Raw genomic sequence first — 19,278 nt, 5'->3', positions numbered from 1 at the left:
CAAACAGGTGACTTACAGTCATTGCTCTGTAAAAATCGGAGCCCAAGGACAAGAATATACAGCCACGGGTGCAGACGAGTGTGAATGTAGCAGAGGTCAGAGGTGGCAGCAGTGACAACACGTCCTTAGCATCATGTTCCCTCTCAGAATAATCCAGCCAAGATTCCTGTGGATTTAAGACGGATGTGGTATACAGGACAGAGTGGTGGGTCCTCATGCTCAAGATGCTACTTCCCTGTCTTACACACGGCAATGTTCATTTACTTTGTAATAGAGGACGACATTTTACCCATTTCTTGTTGTCAGCTTGTAAGGAACTAACCAACCTGCCTTATTTCTAGCTTGGTGACATGATAGCATGTGGAATTATACGATTTCTTTATTGATAAAGGTGCGAGAAATAAGTTTGCGTGGTTTTTAAAGGCCTACATGCATGAATCTTGCTCTGCCGAAGGGTAGACGACATCTTATCAGGTGATAATACTTTATCACAGGGCTGAGTTGGATTTAGTGGAGCTAACCCTTCTGGATGGCTGCTTTTTTGGGACTAATCCAAGAGCCGCAACAAAAGACAAACTGGGCAGAGGCCGCCCTAAGCATGTCCAGACTCTGAACACTTCTTGAACCCGGGCTGACCCCACAAACACACAACATTCTCAGCATAGAAAGACCCTGATTGTTAATCACTAAATGGGGGGGGGACAGGCACAGTAGTTAAGAGGAACAGTGAATAACAATGGCTGAGACTGTGTACCAGGTGGGGTTAACAACACACGTTTTAAGGAGAGCTGAAATAATTTGTAAACAATCAATTAGTCAATCAGAAAATGTATTGTTTACCTATAATTCCCTGTTGTTTTTATTTTATTTCCTAGCATTTAACATCTGGATAATTACCGGCTCTCACACATAAACTGAACCACCGAGCTATTAAGTTAATGTATCAACTGTAGCCAATTTATTTTGGCTTGCTTGCAATAGATTATGCAATGAAAATTAAGAAGGTGGCTATAAAGGCTTACACTTTTAGAGCAGAAATAATAAAACACATCTAATGCCACCTTCATAAACACAGAAACATAATTATCTTTAACACATTTCATGCTTGATAATTACTGTTATGCAAGAGGGAATGGATCTGGGTAAAAATAAAGACACTTCAGAAACAAAATACTGTCAATGAGCCATCTGTATGCTAATAACCACTGACAGCAGCTGCTAACATTTAATTGTAACTGACCTCAGCATGATAGGCCTGTCTGTTGTGTGTGCATTGCATTTTCTGTGTATGCAGCAAGTGGAACTCACATGTCCTCCACAGTGATATCCTTGAGAATCTGGCAGTAGTCGACGTTCCAGACCGCCTGGTCGTCCCACACCTTAGACGCCAGGAGGATGGCTCCCAGCACGATACGCTTCCAGTTGGCAGGGGAAATGTCGATCTCGGCGTAGGTCAGGAGCCTCTCCAAATACACCTTGGACAAAGAGATGTCACATGTAAATATCTTAGAAATATTGATCTTTTCCACTCCTTTCAACATTCAAAATTATAGATGGGTCAATCCAATGGGTTAGGGTTAGGGTTGCAACTGTTGCAAGCAATGTTTTGTATGTTAAAAAATAAAAAGCCTTCAAAATGATAGACAAAACTGAGATCCCCGTGGATTCTGCCATCTTACCTTACAATGAACGCATTATAACAACATATAACAAAAGCTTGTTGTGTATTATCATCCAATGTATTATTCAATTCAATTTTATGTATACTGTCAAATCATAACCGGTGTTATTTCAGGACCCTTTACAGATAGAGTAGGTCTAGACCACACTATAATTTACAAAGACCCAACAATTCCACGTTATTAGTATGTTTTCACGTTTATTCTGTGTTTAATGAGCCTTTGCTCTCCCTGTCTACATTTATGTGCAGTTAGTTTTGCTGCTTTACTGTTGTGCAGTCTCCTGCCAACTCCTCCTCCAGGTAAAAACCACAATAACAAGATGTCAGAAGCTGAAGAAGCCCAACTTCCCTGGAGCTCGCTCATTAAAATATCCATGTGGAACACTCCATCTCTCTGCCTCTCTCCCCATTTCAATGCTATCTCTTTTCACTAGCCAGAATTCCCACAGTCTACGGATCACAAAGCACACATGTTCCTTACAAGTTGGAATACTTGTACAGAAGCTGATTCCTCTGATCCACTGATCATCGTTTTGTTAGAAAGTCGTAGTCAGGCATTAAAGGTTGCAGTGATCTGCTGCATGGAGACAACTAAATGTCTAATTTGCAAATGGAAGCTTCAGTATACCTTAGTAATTTGCTAAAGTTTGAAACAGATATGATCTAATACGAACAATAAATGTTATTCTTGTAAGCAATTTCCCCCCGGCTGACTAGGAACTACATTTTTCATTTTCCATAAATAAAATGTACTGCAGGCTCAACTGAATTTAGCCCAGTTACAGTAGCTTAAAGCTTCGAAATCTGTCATCTCAGATGACAAGTCGGACAAAACAAATCTGGCCTGCAGAGATACTGTATTTATTTTTGTTATAAAATGAGTGCAATACACTGTGCATTCGACTGTCTGCATCTGCACTGTGGCAGAACTGTCAGTATAATGTGACTTAAAAATCCAAACGGAATCCCATACTTCTGTTAGATGATGATTATTACCGTCTAATTACGGGACATAAAATGGAACCTTGTGGTTTGGAAAAACAGAAAGGCAAAGAGAAGGGAGAGATTGAGAAAAAGAACTGAAAAGAATATACTTTCATCCTATTTTGCAGCCTGGTTTGACTTGCCCACTGACTTGACTTGCAGAGCTCAGGTGGCTAATTGTACAAGTCATGCTGGGTCGGGCTTTGTGCCTGCAGGAAGTGCTAACCTATCTCTGTTGTGGCCCAGAGTCTGCCGAACAGACATCACATATACAATCATCTGGCAGTGGGCAGCAAACATTGAAGAAAGCCCGCATGAAATAAGAGCCAGGCCACATGCTGAGCAATATGAATGCAACAGCACAGAGAGAAAACTATACAAACAAGCACAGCAAAGAATCCAGAGGCAGTGTGGTCGGCAAACAGGAGCCCTGTGCAACCACATGAAACACAAATGATTTAGTTTTGTGATTCTTGGGCCGATGTCACAGATGAGGTTTGGGACAAGACAGAGGAAACTGCTCTCCATGGAGCTCAAAGGTTAAACTGACCTCAGAGACAGGCTTCTGAAACAGAGGGTGTTCCAACTGGACTACACGTTGAAATAAGAAAATGTTTGATAGGGATTAAACAGCATACTCATAGTACGTTTCATCACATCTATTATTCATCACAATGGGGAGCCAAAGCATGAATCAATTGATTTACAGTTTGTGGTTCACTCAGTAAAATAGAGAAACTAGTTTGACCACATTCCTGACTGGTGGTTGTTTTTTACTATGTTATATTAGTCAGCATCCCAAGTTTAAACTCCAAACCATCAACAAATAGTGTTCCGCATTTAAACAACAAACTAGTAATACACATTCTGCTGGGATAATCGATAGTATACAGAGCCAGGGTTAATGGTGTACAGGTGTCTTCCTACTCTTCGTGTATTATATAGGGCTATCCAGTTAGTGTAGGTAGGTAAGCTAGGTAGATTAATCAGCAGTTGAACATATCAGGCTAATACGGAACGTACGGAAGGTAATAAATTACAATACATCGTAGAATATCACAGTATGTTTAAAATCACAATAACATCGTATCGTGACATAGGTATTGTGATAATATCGTATAGTGGAGCCTCTGGTGAGTCCCACCCCTAGTTCTTGGTGCCTTCTACTGGAAATCTTGAACAAGGATTCGTCTTCACAAAAGAAGATGTTGTGGGTCTCCATCCCAGAGAGAGGCGTTTCCATTTCCTATCCTATGATGTGACAACTGGGAAGGGAAGGAAGACTCCCCTGTCTAAAGTTAGCTGTGTCAGCTAAGCTAACCCCATAACCACCAGCCAACAGCCCTATTCAATTACTGATGGCATGCCAGACGTTACTCTGGGGGACTGGATGAGGCAGGCCATGTGCCAGACTGTGCTATGTGTGTGTGTGTGTGTGTGTGTGTGTGTGCGTGTGTGTGCGTGCGTGCGTGCGTGCGTGTGTGTGCGTGCGTGTGTGTGTGTGTGTATGTGTGTGTGTGTGTGTGTGTGTGTGTGTACAGAGAGTTGTTAGAGTACGCCTGTACATGGATCAGGATACAGACATAGAAACACTATAGATACTGTGCATCAGTGTGCTTGCTTTCCCATCACTGTCTGGACACACAATGGCCCACCCATACATGCAGTTCACACATTTGTGCATCTGTCAGGAAGCATAGCAATTCAATACAAGGCCACCAGGCCAGCCATGTTAACCCTGCACTCCCGAGTCCCTGGGGACACACGTGTCGGCCAGAGCGACAAAGTGTGGAAAGACGTGTTTCTGGGCAGATGAGAGAGAGGTCATTTCTAACTGAACGAGGATGGTAAAAGTTGGGGGAAACTATAAATTTGAAATATAGGACAAACAGATAACACGTAAATTAACCTTATTCTGCATTAATGTGTGGATATGCATGTCTTCTTTCAATACCTGAATAAATACATAAAGCATATAAATAACCTGGTTAAAAAATGAAGACTTCTAATTATACTAAAACAATTGTAATGTTTGATGATAAGAGAAAGCACACAAAACAAATGCTAGAAGAAACAAAGAGTCATGGGAGTAGATAGAGAAAGAAATTAGATACAAGGGAGAGAGAAGCTGTCCTTGTTTTTAATACAGGTGAGCAAAGCGGGATGTCAGAAGTCGCGGGGAGAGAACCTGCTGTACCAATTATGTTCTTGCTACAGGCACAGACGTACGTTATCCTGAAAGGAAATTGCACAGATCAAACTGATCCTGTCACAATTCGTGTGTTACCTTCCAATTTTCTGGTCTCTCATGTGAGAATTAATTAACTTTTCAACATTTGTGGGGACGCAATAGAGGGATATATTGAGCATTTCATAGGATTTAAGAGGGACATTTAAGGTCCAAATATACACTACCGGTCAAAAGTTTGGGATCACTTAGAAACTTCCATTCCACTCCATTAAGGCGCTGACACACCAACCCGATTATCGGCCGTCGACAGTCTCAGTGACTCGAGTCTGTTCCGTGCCGTCGTCAGTCGGAGGAGCCGTCGGCCTTCATTTGGGCCGATTTGACATGTTGAATTGGAAGGCGGGCAGTCGGACTCAACGGCCAATCTGATTGGTGGAGCGCTAACCCGGAAATGACGAGCGGGATGAGCGTGACTAGAGTCTCTCAAAATCTGACGAAAATCTTTTAAACTGACCTTTGTCGATCTGAAATGAAGACAGATTCAGCAACTGATTCGCCTATTTCTCTCTTAAAATGTTTTCAGAAACTGAAATTCCGAACGAGCCGCCATGATGGTCTGGCGATGAAATTCCGGAGAAGCCAGACCCACGTGACGCGTTCGTCCAATCAGTTTTCATTTTTTTTGGGCAACAATACAGATTAGCGCCGCCTGCTGTTATGGAGACGTATTACGTATCGCACAGAACGTACGCTCAAGTCGGCGTAGCTTCGGTGTGTTCCCGAGACACTTTTTTGACCAACTCGGGGAGGCAGTCAGTCCGACTGCCTTTTCTGCTGAAGGTTGGCCGTTGGGTTGGTGTGTCAGAGCCTTCACAGACAGAATACCAGCTGAGTTGAGTTGCATTGTTTTTTAAATCAGAGCAGCAGTTTTCAGATTACATTATGTGTTTACATAATTGCAAAAGGGTTCTCGACTGTTGTAGAAAGAAGTGGCTGATCTTTAATGCAATATCTACATTGCCCATTATCAGCAACCATTCATCCAATGTTCCAGAGGCCCATTCTGTTTACTAATCTGATATCATTTTAAAAGGCTAACTGAGAAAACATTGGAGAACCCTTTTGCAATTATGTAAGCACATAATGTAATCTGAAAACTGCTGCCCTGGTTAAAAAAAACTATGCAACTGATCTCAGCTGGTATTATGTCTGTAATATTAGTGGAATGGAAATTTGTAAGTGACCCCAAACTTTTGAGCGGTAGTGTAAATGTGTGAAAAGAGTCTAAGGAGGGCAATAGAAAGAAGACAGCACATGACACTAGGGAGGGCAAAAAGAGAATCAGGAGGCAACACTCCCTCCTGGTGTCAGCACTGAAATACACATACACACTTACCAATGTGACAATGGCACACTCAGAAGTCAGCTGCGCGGCGCTGAACAGCGTCCTAACAAAGCGGTAGATCTGCTTCTGCTCAGGGTCGTGTTTGTCATAATCAGGAGGAATTTCAGACTTCTAGAACAGAAGATAACAGACAAAATGAGAATGAAAGATTCACTCTGTTCACAGCATCTGATGTGATTGTTTACCAAAAATGGAAACACACGCTGCAAGTTGAGACTTTCGCTTACAAATGAGTATTCATGTTCAGTAGAGTGGTTTGTACTTTTTGAGGCAAAGTGGTTATGTACATTTTTGGAGTGAAACCCTGCGATTGTTAAGCCAAAAAAAAAAAAAGACTGAAAATACATTTCAATGATCCAGATGGCTCCCGAGATTACAAGACAGATTTTCTCTCTATTTGATCCAGTATCATACAGTTTATGCTGCTCATCAGCATGTGCGGTTTGTCTTGCTGATGGGTCCTAACAGCTCTACAGCGCTCACATAATGGAAATATATCTTCAGTTAAAGCCTTACCGTGAGCGGGTGCAGTTTCTCATCGAAAATGTCTAACAACATTCTTCCGTTGACATCTCTGGAATGACAACCAGATAGGAGGAACATCAGGGTATGATAGAAATGAAAAACAGATGGCATGAGACTCATTTCAATTAAAATATGACATCAGATTGCCATTTTTGTGGATGTATCTGCACTTCAAACAGCAGCACTACATGGGATTCCTACTAGTTATAGTAAATAGAGACAAAGAGAGGATGTATACTCTCTACATCCTACTACAAGACCACATTTTATTGCAGAAGGATGCCAGTCAGTTATCAGACAGAATGACACAATGCTGAAAGAGTTTGACCTTTCACACAAGCTTTGGAGCCAAAAGGGGCCATTTTTTTCTGCCAAGATTTATCTTTGTCTGCTTACCTCTGATGCTGATAATTGATGCAGGATTTTGAAATTGACACAGACGGAGAGAAACAAATAACTTAATAAGAACTAATAAATTAATGAAAAGATGTAACATACTAGGGGTGGGGGGAAAAATCGATACAGCATAGTATCGCAATATTTTCTGTGGCAATACTGTATCGATACACAGACGCCAAGTATCGATCTTTTATTATATGTGTGTTGGTCAGTCTGTCTGCTTGATAATCCCATTTTGCAGCAATAAAATTGAAGTGAGATGAACAAACAGAGAAATGTATTTTTTTTTAGATAAAACAGATGTTGACAAAGTTTCCTTTTGGGGACATCATTTGAAGTTGGAAAAAAGGTAATGAATTGCAATATATCGCAGAATATTGCAATATGTTTTAAATCGCAATAATATTGTATCGTGACATAAGTATTGTGATGATATCGTATCGTGAGACCACTGGTGATTCCCACCCCTATAACATACCTGTTCTTTATGTGGTAGTATATTGCGAGGGCGACACTGTAAAGACAAAAAAGCACACACAAAAAGGACATTTTTAAACTAAAACCAGAAAAAGATGGAAATAAGCCAAAATATTTCTCCTCCTTATGTCACAGAGATTGAACATTAGATTATGTTTGGCAAAAAACAGTATTGTAGTTACCATTTGATGGTATATTTGAGGTTGGGCTGACTGACAGTGCTGTCATCAAGGAAGATGGTGGAACATGAGCTGTACTTCCGTCTCACCGGGCCTGGATGATGCTGGAGTTCCCACACACACAGACAGACAGACAGACAGACAGACAGACAGACACACACACACACACACACACGTCACTCTCTATTTCAGTCATACTGGGACCAGCCAAGAGGCCTTGTACCAGCCATGGAAAGTAGGCCACCTGTACAGCGAGCCCACAAACTAATTCTGTCTGTCCTCTGTCGGCGCCTGACATGGCTGCATGCTGGGATGGCATTTATGGTGGAGCGCATCTTCAGAGTAGCCACAAACTTCCATTTCCTGATGAACTTTCTTTGAATTTCCTCATTTGCATCTACTGGACCACAGCTTTATCATGTCAACTGGAACTGTAATTCCATTTGTTTTGCTCAAGTTCTAAATAATGGTTGTTCTTTTCAAGATAAACACTTCACTGATTCATCACAGAAATGTGCATATTTTATCAACTGCTGCACTTTGGCCTGAGTGAGTAATGGACACAGATGAACTACACCATGATGTGATGAAATTGTTGTCACTCAATCTAAATAAGGACATTTAACGGCATCTTTGAGCTCATTGACCACATGGCTACGACTACAAGCGGAATCCGTGTAGTTTGAAGAGGGCTGGACAATGATCAAAGGATTGGATTATTTTAGTGGTTATTTTGAGGACTTTACCTTGTTCTCCGAAATGTGTGTGAACTTGCAAAAAAAAAAAATACAAGACATTAAAATCACCATTTGCACCGTTACAATACTTACAATTATATTACACTACCAAATAATTGAGAGTTGAAAAAGAAAAGAAAAAAAACCCTCATGGTCTTAAGCCTTTGTGTAACATCCACTACTGCCCTTATTAATGTATCATACACAATGTCCTTTATCTTACTTACATGGTTGATGTAAAGGCTCTTCCGTTTTTCTCGAACTGAAAAGGAAGATGAGAGAACAGGTGTAAGCGGTGTCAGGCAGCAACACTTCAAGCTCAGTATGATTGCAGTACACAACCCTCACAGACAGGGAGCAGCATTTATCCAGGGTGTATCGGTTCCCTAGCATTACCATTTACTTTGGAGAAAATACTGAATGGGCAAGGGTTTTTTTTCTCTCATTATTTTACATTACATTAAACAAAGCATGGCAGTTTTGGCAAGCTAATATTAAAGAATCCTGTAAATGGCTTCTCTCTCCTGCTACATTGGAAAGCGTGGTTTAATGTGTGGGAATGAGTGCAAGCTAATTATTTAATCCATTCATCATTTTGGCCTACATGAGTCCAAATTAAATGAGGCATAGCTACTGTTTCCATTTCTGTTCATACGAATGCTAATTCTGCATAATGGACGTGGGGATGTGTTAGTTTTACAGAGCTCACTTCACTGAGTGCATGGCATAACACACACACACACACACACACACACACACACACACACACACACAGCTGTGTGTCAGCGCTCAGGCGGTTGTGTGTGTTTGTGCATCCATGTGTGTCTATACGTTCGCTCTGTAGGAGAACACACAAGGGAAAAAAGATCGCTGGCAAAGCAAACTGGAGCAGATGCAGAGCGCAGCATCACAGTTACGTAGTGAGCTGTCTGGCGCCTCTCACCCCGGCGTTGTCTGTCTCTCACCTCTCTGACACACACATGCTCTAATGCACGAGTTATGTGCTTTTTTTTTCCTCTGGGCAGTGGCGACTGGGTGCACTGCTTTCTAGCAAAAAGCTGCAGACTCTTCCGCCATAATTAGGGCTGATTTCTGAATTGATTTCTGAAATAAGAAAAAACAACACATTGTCTATACAATTTGTTGTGATGCTCATGTCAAATCCCAGCTTCATACTCCTAGTGGAATCCTATATTTCATTCACACCTCCTCTGTAGAAAAGCTTTCTTAAGCGCTGCTGGTGAGGAAAATATGTCATGTGTCATTTCAGTAATGACAACACAATTCTTTTGCAGCCCAGTGCAGACCGACGTGCAGACCGACACGCACGCACACGCACACAGAGAAAGACATCAGCAACTGAGCAGTGAAGGCACGTCACCCGCTAACAGAAAAATGATACAGATGAAGTACGAGAATACAAGAAAGCTTAAGACCACATGAAAAGTCAAGCCCAAACACACAGTGAGCATAGTGCTATCCGCCTACAGAGACCAGACACATACATGCTTACCTCTCTTGTTGGGCACGGCAACTGAAAAAACACAAAGTCCAAGTTGTCTCTGTATCTTGTATCAGTATTTGTGTACAATATGTTAAGAAAACAGGCCAGCAGACGTTCACACAAGAGCTCGATAAGGCTAATAACACAGCACCTGTGATATCAGATCGATACATCAGCCTTCAGGCTACACACTCTTCAGCTGAACCAGCGTTTCTCCAGTGTGTGCAAATGGAACAATATCAAGCCTCTTATCATCAAAGTAAAGAGATTATGGCTGAAGTAAATCTCGGAAACCAACTTAGTCACATTTCAGTTGATTCAAATACATTACTGTCACTCTGAAGGGTCCAGACTGCTACAGGATCAGTCCTCTCTGCCTGACTCAAAAGATCTGATGCAAAGGCAGCTGGTATAACATTTCCACAGGAGCCTGGATAAAAGGATGTTGATCGACAGTACTTTTGTCTTGCTCCACATCTGAAATCCCCTGCATCCATGGAACAGCTTGCTTTTCCACAAAGCAGGCGGCATGTGCCATCGTTTGACTTGCATGAGTTTGAAACATAAAGATACTGCGTTCTTGCTTAATGTGCAATCTGCTACATATGGCAATGCTTATCTTTGAATGACTTCTCTCAACAGCGTTTTTGAGGATCAATGGCAATTGATTAAAAAAAAAAAAAAAAAAAAAAAGGAGATGCATGAGGAGTTGCAAAGTGGTGAGGAAACATAATAAAAAAATACTTTTTTTACTGTAGATCTTTGATGAAACTATCTGAAATGTGTGTGTCTAACCCATTATACAGATGTCCACCTTACTGTAGGTTTCATGATTTACACATCGTCACCTTCCTAAATAATGGCCTAAGTCATTGTTTCAGGTTTTTCAGAAAACACAAAAAACTAAACGGCCTAAGTCACACGCTTGACATAGGCCATTATACTAAAGCTGTAGAATCACAAGACCTGTTCAACTGAGGATGTAGGCAATTTTACCAGAGATGGCCAGCACCATGAGGAGATGATTTAGGCAAAAAAATACTTTTTGTCAAAAAATGACTTAGGCAATTATTTTAGGAAGGTGACGACATGAAAGCTGTGTGCAATTGTATCCAAGCATGTATGATGTGCTTGCTTATTTTGTAATAGACTGGTGCTCATTGCATGCATTTTGGTCAAGGTACTGGATGAGGCATGCATCATTTCACACTGCTTTACAATTGCACGAGACATATTTCAAGCTGCAGCCTTCAGACAGAATGCATTTAGTGGTCCTTCAGCCATCAGAGGGCTAAGAGCTGAATCAACCAAAAGCTAAGGCCATTAGGAACTCTTTCCAGACAGCCGTAGATGACACTACCTGAAAGAATTACACAATATCAGAATTGGTTGTCTAGTATCTAGAGTTTCTAGAGTCAAAAACATGCATCACAATAACACAAAACACAACTTCACCTTGCCTCAAACTACATCAACCTCATCTACGCAGGTCTTGTGCATGCCGAATACAAGTACGGCCCCAGACGTATTTTAACATGGCGAGGGCAGACACCTTGCAATTTTTCAACACACTTACTAACAATCCCCTATGCATATTTGGACCTACTTAACTGTCAGAGTTTCAACAGTAGGTTTGGGAGAAATGCAAGGTGCTCATAGCGCTCACCGTCAGTCTGTGACTTGCTGAGGAAGATGGTGCTGGCCCGGGGATGATCTGAGGGGTTGTACTCCATGGGCAGGTCTGAAAAAATAAGGACACAAAATATTAGTCTTACAGGCAGCAGCATTCAAAATAGACATTTGATTTAATGAGTTTAATTCCAAACTAGTTTGAATACCATTTTGAAAACTTCAACCACCAAGATACACTTCTGGCACATATTGTTCAGTAGCTGAACTAGTTCTTTTGAAGAAATGATATTCAACACAATATACAGTAACCATCAACATGTACTGATGGGACTGAAACATTCTGAGGTTAAACGTGTGGGATTGGCTTTAGGGTTTAACGTCCTCTCTTGCAAAGGACTGAACTAAATGGAAAAACGATCTGTCAGCCGACAGTTTGCTGCCCCAGCGCTGTGTAATCGGCGGTTTGTAAATCGATGTGCTAAGCAAACACACCTGAAAGGAATAGATTTGCTTTAGGTCATTGTCTACACACACACACACACACACACACACACATCACCTAGTCTCAACCACCAGATTAGAAAGTAGCTGGCAATAGAAACACAATAAATCACAAGAAAAAGATCTTTGAGCATTCGAGCTGATGAACTGTGACAGCAGGTCTGTCCCTGTGTCACTGAGTGATGAAGTTCCACCATTGGTCCAAGTAGGTGTGATGATGTCAGTGTTGCTGTTTCCCCACTGGCCATTGTCCTTTCAAAATGTATTGGCGTGACAGGTACAGGCTTTTACCGCCGCTGTCACCTATCAATCAGCTGATCAACTTCCTCAGTACACGGTGGATGTTGTTGCTGCTGCTGTCACCCATTTTAACCTTTTAATGCATTGGCTTAGCAGCAGCACAGGAAGAGTAGGCTACGTGCAGATGAACGGCACGCCACTGTGTGTGTGTGTGTGTGTGTGTGTGTGTGTGTGTGTGTGTGTGTGTGTGTGTGTGTGTGTGTGTGTGTCTGCCTACTCTCTGTCGCTCTCTCTCTTCAGACACGAGTAAATGTGTGGAACAAGTAGGCATATGTAATTTAGGAAAAAAAAAACAATTACAAACATCAGTGATGTTTATTGCTAAATAAATATAATTAAGTTTGCGTTAGGTCATGCAGGACATGGAAGTCATATGTCCACTAGTTGAATTATCATTTCTATCAGTCACAAACCAATCACAGCCATTCTCACATCAACACATGTGTATGTTCGTTAATGTCTCTTAATGTTTATTGAATGTTTTGCTTATTTAACTTATTTGTAAATGTCTTTGATGTTTTGTTGGGTTTATGTTTGATATATGTCTGAAATACATTTCTTCATTCATTCAAGGCGGTCCATTTAAATGTCTCCCTGCTCCTCACTGGTCCCTGCTACACCAATGCTGCCTCACACTGCAGCCTGCTGGCAAAGCTTGCCTCCACCACCCCAGCCTCCACCTTCCTAGTTTAGAGTGTTAACATGACTTAGAGTTTAAAATCTTTTTTTAAATGTCTTGATTTGGGACCACTCTTGTATACAGGGGGGTTTCAGCATCGTGCTCCCTGTTTCAGCTTAGCATGCTGCTCAGCTGATCCAGTGAGCATTATTAGAGCAGAGCCTTCAGCGCCAAGTATAACTGGATTTCAATTTGTTGCAATAAATGGTTAAATCTATGACGAGTGTTCCTGACTGAAGTGGGTGGACAGGTTTTGATATTACATCATGTAAAAATCAGGTGAATTGAAACTCCAGGGGAACATTTAAAAAGGTTGGCAAGCAGCAGATGCATTTTTAATCAATTATCAGAATCAGATCATTTATATCATATATAATATGTCTTCTATATCATTTACAATTAGAGCAATATATCGATATTATATCGATATCGTGATATGAGACTAGATATCGTCTTAGATTTTGGATATCCTAATATCGTAATATGGCATAAGTGTTGTCTTTTCCTGGTTTTAAAGGCTGTATTACAGTAAAGTGATCTTTCTGAACTTACCAGACTGTTGTAACTGTTCTATTATTTGCCTTTACCCACTTAGTCATTATATCCACATTACTGATGATTATTCATCAAAAATCTCATTGTGTAAATATTTTGCAAAAACACCAATAGTCAACACTACAATATCGTTGCGGTATCGATATCAAGGTATTTGGTCAAAAATATGGTGATATTTGATTTTCTCCATATCGCCCAGCCCTATTTACAATAGATTATCAGTGTGTTTTCTTGCAAGATTCGATTATGGAATAAATAGAAGACATGCTGAAATGATTACTGCAACAACACAAATGCTTAACATAGGTGGCGAAAGGAAGGGGGCAGCGCCGGGAGGAAGCGGGCAGCGCCAGTGTAAACCCAGTAAAAGATTAAACTACTAAGAAGTAGGTCTGCACATTGTTAAGGAGAAACCATCTCAAATTAAACCCTCTAAAAGTAGTGCAAAGAAAGGATGCCAGTGGGACTTATCTTTCACTTTCAGTTTCCAGCTAATCCAACTATTAACTATTAACTATTAACGTTTGTGCGTCGAAGAGAGCAGAGAAGAAGTCAATGTACAGTTTAGGTTTCAGTTTGACTATGAATAAATGCTGCAGCTCCTCGAGACCAACATTTGAGGCTGTGGTTCATAATTGTCACGGGGTAAAACCTGCTCTGGTCTGTTTAACAAAGTAACACTTATTTATCTCAAACGTATCTTTACCATGTCATGTGATATGCTACTTCAGTACACAACAAAGTAACACACACCACAGGGAGCACTACAGATGAAGATTAAATATATATATAATATATATATATATATATATATATATATATATATATATATATTCACATTATAGACACCACCGCTGACTATCGCTGTAACAATTTGGCCACAATTAAGCACATTGACCACACATAGTCCAGCCATGTACTAGGTTTTGCCCTTGTCTTGTTTTCAGATGTGTGAAGCAAGTAGAAAAAAATTATCAGACTAACGTCCAAATAACTGAGTTAAACATGAAAACACGTATATTTAGGACCTCTACAACCACATTTAAGACTGGAATTCTGCATTAGTCTGCATTTTTGTTAAATACAAACATAATAATTTTCAGATTAAAAGTAACTAAACTTTCATGTTTCAATTCTTGTAATAGGTATTTGTATCTTTCCGAATATTATCACATTGTTCTGATGTTACCTAATCGATTTGATTTTGTTTTACCTTCTGAAATGTCATTTTTGAAGTTTTTATTTTTTACACGTCACATGTTAAACCTCTGATGGCTAAAGAGAGCATGACTGCCTCTGGCTAACTGGTGTTTAACAAAGTAAAATAGCTTTTTTTTAGCGCTGCACAAATTTGTTATTTCATTATTGATTAATTCTATTGGCATTTTCTATATTAGTTGATTAATTGTTGAGCCTGTAAAATGTCAAAAAATCCCATCCCAAGTTCCAAGAGAAATCTTGTTTTGTCTTTGTTTTAATTTTTGCTGTAAACTATCTTCCCTTGTTGTTGACGTGTTTGCCAAACCAGAACCAGCTACAGACACTGTAGGCCTGACAGGGCAGCTGGCTGCTCAACATATCAGTATCAACTCTGTGTCTCAGTTCTTTGCCCTGGTTAAATCCCACGGGCAGAAACAGAAAGAGTTTTTACTATTACATTATAAACAAAAAAAGAGTTGGGATTTGGTTGATTCCTGCACTGTGTTCTAAGCCTGCAGTTCATAGCAGTGGCTAATGAAACAGAGAACCACTGTTTGAACAGTAGATTGGTATTATATCTCCAAGGTTGCGGAAAATGTACGGTGGCCTGGTGAAGGAAGAATTTAATATCCTGAACAACCTTAAACAGATTAATCATTGATGTTAATCATTGACGAAGACTGTAATAATAACTTTTAAAACCTCACCACAGGCAAGAAAACTAAACACACACACACACACACACACACACACACACACACAGTAAAACAGGAAGGGTCAGAAGGCACCGATCCGATATTAAGATCTGATATCGGTCCCGATGTTGACAAAATAGCTGGATCGGGGATCGGAAAAGTTTTTCCCCCTCTGTCGCACGTGTGTTGCATGCTGGAAGAGTTGAGTATACAAATAAATAAGAATTTAATACATTACATCTGTTATTTTGTCTTAGTTAGGAAAGTAATGTTTAGTTAGGAAAGTCTGGTGCCTTTAGTCTCTTCCACATGGTGGAAGGAAGGTATAAGGTGGAAGGTATACAGTGTATTATTAATTCAACAACGGTATCGGATCGGTATCGGGTATCGACAGATACACAAAGCCCAGGCATCGGTATCGGTATCGGGACTGAAAAAGTCGGATTGGTGCATCCCTAGAAGGCACCAACACCCACGTAGACTAATAGAGAGAAAGAGAAGCAGATGCCAAGAGACGGAGGGACAGAAGAATGAGTGACGAGCTGATAATGACAGAGAAAAGGGCGAAAAAGGTCAAGGGAGCTGAAAATGAAGTGATGAGAGTGACAGATTTGATACGTGATGAGAGGGAGAAAACAGCAGGGGCGGCGAGAAGAGAAAAGAGAGATAGCGATAAAAGAAAGAAAGAAGAACTGACATGGGACGGGAGCGGAGGAGGATATGAAAAAGAAAAATAGAACAGAGGGAGAGAGAGACAGAGAGACAGAGAGAGATGAGAGCAAATGTGAGGAGAAATTGGGGAGAATGACGAGAGGAAATTAAGAAGAAAAGGTCAACCAGCTTCAGTATAAAACCTTATGAAAATGAGCATGGGTGGAACTTCAGTATAGATCTACCATTAAAACACACTATGTAATGATGACTACAGAGCATACCTCAGATCACAGAGCCTTTCTCTGTACACTGCAGGTTACACATGCGAGCCACTGCTATTGTGTCCAAACTCTTTTGAACTACTGTCCTTTTGTGTTTGAGAGCCACTTAAAGAGCCTCAAAGGACACAAACACACACACACACACACACACACACACACACACACACACACACACACACTGCCATGATGTAGGAGGAAGTGACACACGGTGCTGAATAAAAGACGGGTGTGTGGGAAGAAGCAAAGAACAGTGAAGGAGAACTGAAGGTGGATTAACGACGCTGCACACACACGCTGCTCAACTGTTAGTGACACTAGTGCGCAGTACCACATAATGCAATCACATATGCGACACATCAGACAGTCACAAGTAAGTGTTGAAAGCGAACATTTAGTTTAGAGTGATAAGAAATGTCTTCTTTAAAATTGCACCTAAATACTGTAATTTAGAGAGGAACACCCTTTTTCTGAACTCCTGGTGATGTCACATTTTTAACACAGGAAGCTGACTGGCCACAAACCCCGGGAGTGTCCCTCTAGATGGCCAGTGTCAGTGACCTTTGGTATGGTTCCACCCTCCCCAGTTTTCTCCAACCTGGGGTAGACGAAAGCACCCAACTTCCTGCGTTTCAGGAAGCGGAGAGGAAATGAAGTAGGGGCTTACACATTGTTAGGGAGGTAGGCTGAACAAAGAGTGGAGGGAATAGGTCAGTGTGTGGATTTAAGCCAGACACGTTTTAAGTTCCACCACTTACTCTACTACAGAAACCCTGCAGAAAACACACAAACACACCTATAGAAAGATGGAGAACAAAGCCAAAAGAAGATGGACACTGAATAGGACACAACCCAGTGCTCTTATTCCCATAGTTGTCCTCTGAGAAAGCACTTCTGCGTGTTTGCCCAATGCAAGCTAATTGTCTTGTCAGCGACAGTCGTGTAAGACTGCACAAACATACAATAATAAATAGAGGGTAGGGTTGGGCCATATGATGATATATGCCATGATAGTATATACATTTGTTAGCCATCAGAGAATTATAACATGGTAGTCTACTTATAATATTTAACAATAAATATTTTGTTTGTATGACAAATTGTTACCATTCATCAAAGGGGAGCATTGCTTAGGCTGTTGCACATTACTGCTAGTAATAGATAAAACTGTAAGAATTGACTTTAGTATTATTCATGTTTTGCACAACTTTTGTCAAGACTAGTTGTCAGCTAAACTGTCAATTACATACAGTATGAATAAAAACAGTAAATCATCACTATCTCTTCTCCAGGAGATTATCGATATTGAAAAAACAAAAGGTTGAGTTGGTCGAATTCATTTTCCTCCTCCATAGCATACTAGCTAGCAGCTACACTTGGCTGCATGAAGTGCTTGCATCACAGAGATCCATTTTTCTAATCTGTCAGCATTGTGTATTAAGGCAGCTACACACCGGGCCGATAAGCGGCCGTTGGACAGTCTGCCGACGTCGGTGACTCGAGTCTGTTCGGTGTGTTCAGTTCTTTCGGCCTCCATTTTGGCCGACCTGACATGCTCAGTCGGAGACAGGGCAGTCGGGACTCACCCGGAAATGGCGAGCGGAATGAGAGTGACTAAGCCTCTCAAAATCCAACGAAAATCTTTTAAACTGACCTTTGTTGATCTGAAATGAAGACAGATTCAGCAACTGCACGGCCTATTTCTTGCTTAAAATGTTTTCAGAAACACGTTTCGGTTAACTATTTTAGTACAATATGAGATCGTACTCTGAACGAGCCGCCATGACAGTCGGTCTTTGAATTTCCGGAGAAAACATACCCACGTGACGCGTTCGTCCAATCAGCTGCCGGTTTTCATTAGAACAACACAATACAATACAATAGAATACCGACAATACAGATTAGCACCGCCTGCTGTTATGGAGACGTATTACGTCTCGTCTCTTTGGTGTGTTCAGAGGCACTTTTTTGACCAACTCGGGGAGACTGATCAGTCCAACTGCCTTTTCTGCCGAGCGTCGGCCGTCTGGTTGGTGTGTAACTGCCTTAAACCCCTACTGTTAATTCTGATGCAGAGTCAAGGAAGGAGGGATAACTTATAGTCATTGTAGGACTTGGCAAATGTTTGAGTTTTCTTCCTATTCAAAAAAACAAAAAAAACAATCCACGTTCAGCAGATCACAGTTGCCACCCGTGACTCATTTTGAAACCAGGAAAGCCCTGAAACATGCACCTCGACCAGTTGCAACCACCTGCAGGACCAGAGGAAACTGATAGCCTTCATACTGCTGTTAGTTACATTGTGAACAGGAATATCTGTATTACTGTGGTTAGCTGTTGGCACGCTGCCTGCCTGCCCTGTGAGCCGTTCATGATGGTGGCTTCGGGTTGCAACATCAGCCTAGACAGGAAGGCCCTTTGCTGGTTTTTAGCTGCCTGCTGAGCTTTTCCAGCCTGAGGGGATCCAGATGGCACAGCACGGCACCGCCCGGCTGTCAGCACCATGCTATCAAACAATACGCCCACATGGTTCTGATAAGACGCACACAGCACATCTCCTAATGGAGTGTTTGAGAAAGGAGCACAAGTTGTAGCTGCTGTCTGAAAAACATATGTTAAAAGGAACAGCTGCATGGTTGTAGTGTGACATTGTATACTGTTTTTGTAACTTCGGACTTGGGGTTCAGTATTTTACTGAATGT

At 41.1% G+C, this 19,278-nt stretch overlaps 1 protein-coding gene across 4 annotated transcripts in view; it reads right to left on the bottom strand.

The window, feature by feature from the left end:
* The window catches only part of ccny (cyclin Y), a 43,937-nt gene that overhangs the window by 4,035 nt on the left and 20,624 nt on the right, over positions 1 to 19,278 (bottom strand). The window contains exons 3-11 of one of the 4 annotated variants that reach the window (XM_031304740.2): positions 11,749 to 11,823; positions 10,092 to 10,112; positions 8,806 to 8,840; positions 8,588 to 8,611; positions 7,845 to 7,945; positions 7,664 to 7,699; positions 6,778 to 6,835; positions 6,253 to 6,372; positions 1,309 to 1,475 (exon numbers count right to left, since the gene is read on the bottom strand). In XM_031304740.2, coding sequence (XP_031160600.1) covers positions 1,309 to 1,475; positions 6,253 to 6,372; positions 6,778 to 6,835; positions 7,664 to 7,699; positions 7,845 to 7,945; positions 8,588 to 8,611; positions 8,806 to 8,840; positions 10,092 to 10,112; positions 11,749 to 11,823 — 637 coding nt within the window. The remainder of the gene's footprint in view (positions 1 to 1,308; positions 1,476 to 6,252; positions 6,373 to 6,777; positions 6,836 to 7,663; positions 7,700 to 7,844; positions 7,946 to 8,587; positions 8,612 to 8,805; positions 8,841 to 10,091; positions 10,113 to 11,748; positions 11,824 to 19,278) is intronic. The other 3 variants (XM_031304742.2, XM_031304741.2, XM_031304743.2) reach the window with 3 other exon arrangements.

The sequence above is a fragment of the Sander lucioperca genome, chromosome 1 (assembly GCF_008315115.2).
Source record: "Sander lucioperca isolate FBNREF2018 chromosome 1, SLUC_FBN_1.2, whole genome shotgun sequence".
In the NCBI taxonomy this organism is placed as follows: Eukaryota; Metazoa; Chordata; class Actinopteri; order Perciformes; family Percidae; genus Sander; species Sander lucioperca.
The sequence above is the reverse complement of the archived record's forward strand: the minus strand, read 5'-3'. Positions and strand labels throughout refer to the sequence as shown.